This window comes from Citrus clementina, unplaced genomic scaffold (assembly GCF_000493195.1).
Source record: "Citrus clementina cultivar Clemenules unplaced genomic scaffold, Citrus_clementina_v1.0 scaffold_9, whole genome shotgun sequence".
NCBI lineage: Eukaryota > Viridiplantae > Streptophyta > Magnoliopsida > Sapindales > Rutaceae > Citrus > Citrus x clementina.
Genome location: NW_006261964.1, coordinates 23,161,579 through 23,171,753, shown reverse-complemented (window position 1 = coordinate 23,171,753; position 10,175 = coordinate 23,161,579). Strand labels below are relative to the sequence as shown.

The 10,175-nt window shown below is 31.5% G+C and overlaps 1 protein-coding gene across 1 annotated transcript; it reads left to right on the top strand.

The window, feature by feature from the left end:
* Window positions 1–4,753: 4,753 nt before the first annotated feature.
* On the top strand, window positions 4,754–10,175 carry LOC18032930 (transcription initiation factor IIB-2). Its single transcript, XM_006421241.2, has 7 exons — window positions 4,754–5,351; window positions 5,657–5,681; window positions 7,450–7,579; window positions 7,672–7,802; window positions 7,950–8,038; window positions 9,042–9,118; window positions 9,854–10,175. Exons 1-7 carry the CDS (start codon window positions 4,999–5,001, stop codon window positions 9,985–9,987), a joined length of 939 nt encoding a protein of 312 aa, XP_006421304.1. The 5' UTR covers window positions 4,754–4,998; the 3' UTR covers window positions 9,988–10,175.

Genomic DNA, 10,175 nt, shown 5'->3' with positions numbered 1-10,175 from the left:
TTAATATTTGCTAGTTAATTATATTATTTTATATGATAGGGAATTAATTGGAGATTATGGATAAAAATGGTATGATTAAATTGAAAATCAATTGAAAGATAAGGGAAAATAAATTTAAGAAGCCGTGGCCAACAAGAATTTGAAGATAAAATATTGGAATTCAATTTCCTCAAGCTTCGAATGGACATGCATTATTGGAAAATAAACGATTTACTTTGGCAATTGCACGTGCATGGATTCACTTGACCAAGTTAAAAAGATTGCATGTATGTCTTGCCAAAGTTAAAGTTCACGTGCATGGGATTAAATTATGAAGAGCAAATTGAAGAAAAAGGAAATTGTCAAAGTGGCCAGCACATGAAAGGAAGTAAAATAAAGTCTTTTGGCTTTAGAAAATCATTGCCAATCACAAAAGCTTGTGCATGAGGACGAAAAAGGAAAACAAAAGTTCAAACCTTAATTAACAAGGTTGTTGGCTTAAGCATTATAAAAGCCAACCTTTGACTTTTTAAAAAGAGAATTGGCAGCCAAAAGGGTTTGAAGAGGGAGTAGCCACAAGAAGGAAAAATAAGGGAGAAACTGAAAGGAATTAAATTGAAAGAGAGTTAGCCGTTTGAATTAATTTCCATAATTGGTTTTATCAAATCTCTTTTATTCCCAATTTAATTATGTTAGACTAGATTTTTTATTTGGTTGAGGGTGAATTCAAAACCCCAAACATGTCATATGATTAATGTTCAATTTCTAACTTTCAATTTATTTAATTGAGATTGTTTATGTTCTTCTAGAATTAAGGTTTATGATTTTATTCTTCTCTTATTTGAGTGGCCAATTAGATAAGATTTGAATAATTTCTATTGCTGGATTAAAATTCTTCATCCATAATTATCATGATATTTTAATCATTAGTAGTAGGCTATAATAAGTGATTTCAATTGGAGAACATAATATATGTTAAATAATCTGAGCTTGTGTGTTTATTATTTAGATCAATATAATATCTTTCTCTACTCAATGCTTCCATTATCTTAAATTTAAAGAGTTTGTTTTAAATTATTTAATGGTTAGAGATTAGGTGAAGAGCTTGTTTTGTTTAACGACACACTAAGGAAATATTAAGACTAACAATGCTTATTGTTGTCTACGGTTGATAGTTTCAATAGAAATTGATGATAGAATTGAAATATTATGTGCATGTTTGATGGTGACGAATGATCATTTAACCAAAGTTTTCATCATTATTATTTTTTTCTCCTTTAATTAGAGTTTTTATTAAATTATTATTGGTAGTTTTAATTTCTTTATTTCTTACTATTATTTAAAAATTCATAAAACCCTCCTTTTTATTTATAATTGGCATTTTCTTTAGTTAGATTAATTTATATTATTATTATTACTACTATTATTTTGTTTTAAATCCTGCCTTAGAGTTGATAATAAATACAACTAGTATAATTTTCGTGGGATCGATCCTTACTCTATGCTAGTTATTTATATTAGTAGTAAGGTTTTAAATTTGGTGCACCCTAACAACACTATCATTACACGACCTACATGACTGATTACATGACGTACACGATGTCAAAAGGAATGCACGAGGAGAAATATTTTCGCCATAAATAAATTATATTGCTGAAAAAACTAATTAAGCAACCTACAATGCATATATTTCTACATATAACAAAAAATGGAGAAAATAATTAAAAATGAAACATTATAATGTGAGGAAAATTTCTAAATTTTCCTAAAAAATAAAAAATTCAAAACCCAACAACATTAACATATCTTATTGGGTTATTTAATGAGCAATGCACCTCCTTTCATTTAGAAAAAGAGTGGGAGTTAAAGAAGTGAATACATACTTGTATTTGTGTAAGAAGTTATGAGATATTTTGAGAGATTTTACGAGATTTTGAGAGAATTTCAGTGGGAAGAGATTTAAGTGAAAGAAGTGAAAGAACTATGAAGACAATGAAGTGGAGTGAATTTGATGCATTTATTAAGAGTATTTGAGACTTTACATGCATTTGTTAGGGTATCTATAAAAATAAAAAAGGAAATGAGTATTTAAATAATTTTATAACTATTAAAGTGTATTTAATTAAAAACCCCCACTTGAGTCGACAGAAAATCGACTCTATAAGTTTACTGAAATTATCATTTGCCGCCCCAAGGTTTAAGCTATTACCATTTAGATGGAATCCTTCCTTGAAGAGCTACTTATTACCCTCTCAGATTGTTAACACTTTTTTTAAAAAAGAAAATCTACACTCCCAAAATTTAGAAAAATAGTCACAAAAACTCTCAAATTTTTAATAAAAGTTACCAAAGCCTCTTTTTTACTAAAACACCATTTGACTCTATAAATCCAAAAAAGAAGCCTAAAATTTTATAATAAATAAAAATATGACATTAAATAAAGGTAATAATATATGCATTTTAAAATAAATTTAATATTTAAAAAATATTTTTATATTTTGCAATCTATTAGACCTGTTTTATTACATTAAAGTAATTTCTAATAAGAAATAGAAACATATATGAAAATAAATTAATTAATTAAAATAAAAATAATTTTTTAATATTATGTGAAAATAATTTTAATATTATTAATGGGGATATATTTTGTTAATTATGAAATTTATTTAACCCAAATATTTATTTAAAATCTTTATAATAAATACAAATATATTAATAAAAAATTATAATGATTTAAAATTTTAATATTATTTTAAATGTTAAAAATAATTTAACATTATCAGTCTACCAAACAAATTATATTATTTATATTAAATTTGTTTTAATTAAAAAAAATTTAAAGTCAAGTTTTTAATTATTAAATTCAAAGGGTATTATGATCAAAAATAAATTTTAGTGTCTTTTTTATAAATATTTGTGATTAATTCTCTAAATTTTGAGGGTGTAAATGCTTCTTTCCCTTTTTTTAAGACAATTTCATAGAAGACTATTATAAGCCATTGAACTCAAAGCTCTTTCACATCTTCCAATTCAATCTCCTTCACCAGAAAGATTGGGTAAGGAGTGTGACATTTTGTGTATAAAGAAAAATTGTTGGGTTCAAAATGTCTCTTTTTCTTTTTCTTTTTAGCTTTCCTTAATTTATCGATACTTACAATTAAAAATTAATTAAAATTATTTTATATCAATCTTGTTATTATATAATTTAAATTTTTACTTTTACTAATATTAGAGAAATATTTATTCTATCCACATTAGTCACAAAGATGTCTACCGTTATCTAATTATGTAATTAGAAGAAGAATTGAAATCTGTTGAAGTTGCACTGCAGGATTTGCTTGCAAAGGAAGTTAAATTGTTAAAACCAAAAAAAAAGAGAAAGAAAAAACTTAGTTTTTCCGATTAATGAATTCAATAACTCGTGTTTAATAAACAAATTGTATTCAAATATATTAAATTTTAACCCAATTTATTTAAGATTCATCACAAATTTAATTTGTGAATTTATTTTGCCACCCACTCACAATCTCATCCTCAAGAGTACCGACAAAATCCTCACAACAGGGAAAGTAATCACTGTAAGTGGAAAGATCTAAAAAAACGTCAAAATATTGAAGATAGAGACGATCTAGTGGACGATGAGATGCATTATAACCCAATCAAGACCATTTTGAGTTTTGTGCCAGACTCCTCGAGTCTTGACAACGCATGAAACTTCGAGCCGCCACGACCAGCCGACGGTCTTGACTCGCGACACAAAGTTCCGTAATTGCGAACCAACATTTCCTCTAATCTCCCACCTAATTGGTACCAAATGAAATGACAGTTTCCATTCACCGATTTCGTGGTATTCTAATTCTTACATCTATCAGTTAAAAGAAAAAAAAAAAATCTTGTTAAGTTACATATCAATCTAAATCTTTATAAATAAGTTGTTGCTTATCAATCAAACAATTAAGGGGTTATCGAACAACATATTTAGGTCAAATGTAATGTAACTTAGTAACTATGTTTTTAAAAAAATCAAATTATAAATAAATAAGAGCAAAATTGGATTCCTAATCTTTTAAATTTCTTTTAAGTAAGAACATTATCTAACCAGACTCAATGATATAAATAAATAGATCCTAGAGTCCAAGAATTTATATCAACAAATATATCCTAATATAAATAAGAATTAATAGGACAAATAAATTTTAATTCTCGCTAAAATTCTACAAGCTAAGAAATAAATTTTTCTAACTTAATTATTTTTCTAATTACTTCTCTTATATAAAGAGGTCGTCACTCAAAATAAAGACTATGGAAAAAAATATACAGTTGAGGAAACATAATATCCTCAAAAAATTTTCTCTTCATCAATCTTCTTCTCACATTAGGATCTTTATTGGTAACGACCTTAACTATCTCTGATACACAACTTCATTTTCAACCATTGCAGTCTCTTACAACCCATTCTCTAAGTAAACAACTCTTTCACAACTCTCATTGATTGGCCAAATTTTTAAATTCAACGGAATCATTCAACACCGTCTTAAAACAATTCAATTGACTGAGAATATGCTATGGGAATGCACCAATAGTCGCCTAAATTTAACTCTTCAAGTAATAGTAAGGGATAAAAGTACGTATTTACTGGACGAAGTTGGGTGAGGTTTGTCGTCTCGTCTCTATGCATGTTTCTTTTATTAAGTTCGTGATTGGCTGACACTACTAAATATCTAATGTAAATAAATTGAAAGTTTCGTAGAAAAAAAATAAATTAATTAAGGACCCGTACGTTATTACTCCGTCTATAAATATCGCTACGGAATACGGACCTCTTTCTCACAATTCAATTCCCCCTTCCTCTTTCTTCCTCTCTTCATTTCTTCACCTAAAAAGTTTCGCACAACAATTCCACCGGAATCCCAAAGAACAGGGCTATAATATTAAATTAAAATTAAAAATTTAAATAATTTTAAAAAATTAAAAGAGGAAACGGAAATACGTAGGGGATTAAATTAAATCGAAGGGGAAATGACGGACGCCTTTTGCTCGGACTGCAAGAAGCACACGGAGGTGGTGTTCGACCACTCGGCGGGGGACACGGTGTGCTCGGAGTGCGGCCTCGTGTTGGAGTCGCACTCCATCGACGAGACCTCCGAGTGGCGTACCTTCGCCAACGAATCCGGCGACAACGACCCCGTCCGTGTCGGCGGCCCCACCAACCCGCTCCTGGCCGACGGCGGCCTCTCCACCGTCATCGCCAAGCCTAATGGAGCTTCCGGAGAATTCTTGTCGTCGTCGCTCGGACGCTGGCAGAATCGCGGCTCGAATCCGGATCGCGGCTTGATTTTGGCTTTTAAAACAATTGCTACCATGTCTGATAGGTATGCGTAGGCGGATGGATCGAATTTTTTTAATATGGATCTTGGATCGGTTATTAATTTTGTTAGTTGATTTTATGATCGTCATATTTTGAGCTAAAAGTTTGAATCTTTAGCTAATTCTGCAACTGCGAATGTTAGTTCTTTCCGTACGGAAGTGTTTTTTTTTTTTAATAATCAGCTTAGTTTGTATACGCATGTGGGAGCTTGGAATTTGAAAATAACAATAGGCAATGAGAAGTATGTGATTTTTTGATTGATGCAATGTTGTTCCTTTTTGCTGACGTGGTGTGGACTTTATGTTTCAGGTTAGGCCTCGTTGCAACCATTAAGGTACGATACTCATTATCTTGATAATTATGTGATCATAGATGTTTTGATACTCTCTTAAGGGCAAACTTTTATTAGGAATAGCTCATCAACTTATGTATGTTTATGGTGATAGGACTTAACTTATTATTCAGATTTTTTTCAATGTTTAGTAAAGTATATATGTGAATTCAAGGATGAAGCTAGAGAATTTGATCGGTGGTGATGACTATGGGTACAAAAATAATAAGTATAACAGGGGCATCTAGTACTGCAATTTAAATACATTCTTATAATTGTTAGCACACATACATAATAACTTCATTTCCTGTGATTTTTTTGGGACATAAACATACAAAACAAGGAAGCAACTTAGTATTTGTCTCATTTTGAAGATTAGTTAGGTTGGAAATTGTATATTTGAAATGACACGAAATATTTCCTTTTGTACGAGGTTACAGAAGTTCAACATGCAGCAGATAAATGAATAACTATAATGTTCTTGATAAAAGTGATTGCAAGTAGAATATTCTAGAGTGTGTTTCTGCCTGAGGTTTGAGCTAGTTAAAGTAACTGGGTTGACTATAATATCAAAGAGGAGGGAGATTATAGCAAGTTAGAACTGAAAGTGTAAAAAAGTTGGAGACATATGTGGACAAAGCATAACCTCTAACAATGGTAGTCAAATATTCAGCACCATTTGTATATTTGTTAACATGTCAAAGGATCACTGGGCATTATTAATTATCCCAGTCCCTGTGTGTATTTAATGCACTCAAGAGAGAGACTTCTATTATCTAGTAATAGATGACATTTGATTCTGACATGATCGTCAGATGTTAATTAAAGAATCTATTCGTAATTTTTTTTTTAAAATTTATTTCTGTTATGCTTGAATCCATCTGTGCTTTCTGCAACTAAGAATCACAAATTGGTTATCGAGCTCCATCATTGGATGTAATAGTTCTATTAATGGTAATTTCAATTGTGGAAGGAAAATTTTCGGTTATGATAGAAAAATTTGGAAAAGAATTCAATACTCATGTTGTACCTTCACTGTTTTCCTTATGTCTGCGCATAGATTGTGTAATCATGGCAAGAGCATCGAAAATTCTTACTATGATGAGACTGAGAAGCCTTGGAAATAATCTTACTATCAGTAGCATATGTGAATAAGTGTGCCTACGAATGTGCCTTAATGTGTTGTAGTATCCTGTGAACTTATTTCTTCATGCAAAACTAGTTGCCCAGGTATTATCAGTGCAGACTTACTGCAGATCTTATAGATGACTGGCAAAAACAATCATATGTATGAGATGTTATGCTGTTTCATTAATGTAACCTGTCGTGCCCTTTCAGAGGTCAGAAATAAAGATATCAGAGGGCTATTGTGAAATTGAATATATACACAGAAGTGGTGAAAATAGTGTAATTGAACACCCAATCTTTTAAAAGAAATGAAAATCACCTGATGATTTTCAGTGATCTAGCTTTCATTGATTTTTTCCTTTTTGGAAAGGATGGGTTGGGATCGGAGGAGAGTGCAAATTGCCTCCCAGCATCATATGATGTTTCCTGGAAGAAAATATTATGAAAGTGGAATAACTATTCAATAATTTCTTTTCTTCTGTGAAAGCAATGACAAAGGAAAAGAAATTTGCTATACTTTCCACTTATGTCAAAAATGTTTGATTGGTGGCTTTTTTGTCATTTCTTCCTCTTTTTAGCTTTGACGTGCTTGAGATTCAAATGTTTGATCTTCTCTGATACTATCTTTCTAATTGTATTGAAGGATCGGGCAAATGAGATATATAAGAAGGTGGAAGATCAAAAGTCTAGTAGAGGCAGAAATCAAGACGCATTATTGGCTGCTTGCCTGTACATTGCTTGTCGACAAGAAGACAAGCCACGCACTGTTAAGGGTACAGCCTAAGATTCTCTTAACATCTGGATGCTTCCTCATTTATCTTTCCATTTGTGTATGAGCTTCATTGAACCTATGGATTTCAACTAGAAATCTGCTCTGTCGCCAATGGAGCTACAAAGAAGGAAATTGGCCGAGCAAAAGAATACATTGTGAAACAGCTGGGTTTGGAGACTGGTCAGTCAGTGGAGATGGGAACTATACATGCTGGGGACTTTATGGTGGGAATTTTTTCTTTTTATCTGTCTAGAAATAAACTTTTTGGAGTAATTACTTTATTGTTTTTCATCGAAAACAATAGCATTTAATTTGCTTGTTTCTAACTATATATTCTGGCTACTGATATCAATTTCTGATTGAATGTTTAGAGGCGCTTCTGTTCCAATTTGGGTATGAATAATCAAGCTGTTAAAGCTGCCCAAGAAGCTGTTCAGAAGTCCGAGGAGTTTGATATAAGGTATTCATAACTTATCCTTGCATTATCATGGTAAATATAAAAGTTAAAGTATTGTTTTGCTTGAATATTACCAATTCCATTCAAGTTTTAAATTTTCTTTTGGATATCAGATGGTTTAGTTTTACTTTTGGTTCACAGGCTAGAATTGAATTGTCTAGAATGAATCAGATATATTTTTTGTAAAACGAAGAAGAAATTTGATTAGAAGAAGCAGCCTTAGAAGTTGATTGGATATTTAGTGTTTTTTATTTCAATGGTTTTGAGGTTTTCAAAAATTTCCTGGTGATATCTTTAGCTGTCAGGATGTTAACGAGGATTTTGATGGGATTTCTATAATAGAGAAATAATGTCAGGAGTTGTTAACACGATTGCAAAGTACTCCCTGTTCTTGTAGTGTTGACTCAGTTTTGTGGTTGAGCTTCTGCATGTATCTAAAATTTGCCTTGATTTGCTCTTGTTATTCTCATTTACCCAAGTTAACTGGGTTGTCCCAGTTTACAGTATAGAAGATGGTTTATCTTCAGATTTTACACAAGGAAGCTTTAGTTTATTGAAAAAGAACAAGTTATTTTGACTTGTAACTCTCAGGTATTTGTGTTTCCAATATCATAAATCAATTGGCTTGCTCATCGTGATGATACTGTTTGCGTGTACTTTGGAAAGGCTCAAGGAATTAAATGATTGAGAATTTTTTTATTAAATGACTTTGCAGCCTATGATAGGTTTCATATGTCAATATTTAATGTGCCTGAACTCACTGGCACATCCTTGTACCATATGCAGCATAATATACATAGCTTCGTGGTTCATAATCTTTTATGTGACTGATGTAGCTAATCCCATGTAAGGAGCCTCATCTTAGAGGAAAAGAAGTTTTTCAAATTCATTAGCGAGTTTCGTATTACTATTAAATTAATTTGATAGATGCAACTGATAGTGTATCCTTTATGGTATTTGCTATATTTTTCCCTAACTTCTTAAGTTGATTGATCATTCTTTGCAGGAGGAGCCCAATATCAATTGCAGCTGCAGTTATTTATATTATAACTCAGCTTTCAGATGACAAGAAGCCGCTCAAAGGTTTGATACATTTTCATTTTAGTTGTTTAATGGGAAATTATCCTGCAATCACCTAAAGAATTTCGAAAGTACAAGTAACCACATAAGTTCCTGAAAATATCTTTGCACCAACTCAATTTTTAAGTTTATATCAACCAACCACTTTTTCGTTAACTCTGTTATTCACTGTTAAAGTTAACTCAGTTAGTCACTGTTAAATAATCAAACATAAAAGACTATTTTGTCCCTGAAATGAAAAACGGTTAAAATCGTCTTTTTACTTTCTTAACTGAATCTAGGGTCAAAATAGTCTTTTAATGTGGATTATTTAATGGTGGCTAACGGCGTTAACGGAAAAGAGGTTGGTTGATATAAAAGTAGAACTTGAGGTTGTGCAGAGACATTTTGTCAGAAACTCGTCGGCTTGCACTTTCGGCTAGAGGATAATTTCCCTTTGTTTAATTTAAAGTAGATGTTTCCTAAACAATTTTAGGTGCTAACATGAGGTCCGACTGTATCTTTTAGAATTGATGGGACTGGTAATATTACTGAAAACACACGACTTGTAGTCATATAACTCTATTTGTTTCACAAGTTAATGTTTGATGTCACAACTCTAATGGTTTACTTCACATGTCTGACCTTTCATGTCACTAGTAACATGCTCTGATTAAAACCCTACTGGTACTCTGATTCATCGTGGTGTTTTTGGGTCTTCTTTGTGCATATATTTAAATGGAAGTTGCATAAATGCAGATATTTCTGTTGCTACTGGAGTTGCTGAGGGGACAATCAGAAATTCGTACAAGGATCTTTATCCTCATGTCTCAAAGATAATACCAAACTGGTATGCCAAGGAAGAGGATCTTAAAAACCTTTGCAGCCCGTAAAATGTAGAGCGCATGAATAACAACACCGTGAAACAAGCATCTTGAGTGGTTTGAACTGCCCTCACGTTGATGTATTCAGAATCTGTCAGCATCCTATTTACGAGGATTTTCGTACTTATTTTCTTGACTGTTTTGTCTTTGTGCAGTTGACTGCATTGCAACCTTTAATTTACAAATATTGACAAAAA

Excerpts from the sequence above, each read along its gene's own strand:
- LOC18032930 (XM_006421241.2), top strand. The coding sequence starts at position 4,999 with ATGACGGACGCCTTTTGCTCGGACTGCAAGAAGCACACGGAGGTGGTG. Across the intron at positions 5,352-5,656 it reads ATTGCTACCATGTCTGATAG|GTTAGGCCTCGTTGCAACCA; the intron begins GTATGCGTAGGC and ends TTTATGTTTCAG. Across the intron at positions 8,039-9,041 it reads TCCGAGGAGTTTGATATAAG|GAGGAGCCCAATATCAATTG; the intron begins GTATTCATAACT and ends CATTCTTTGCAG.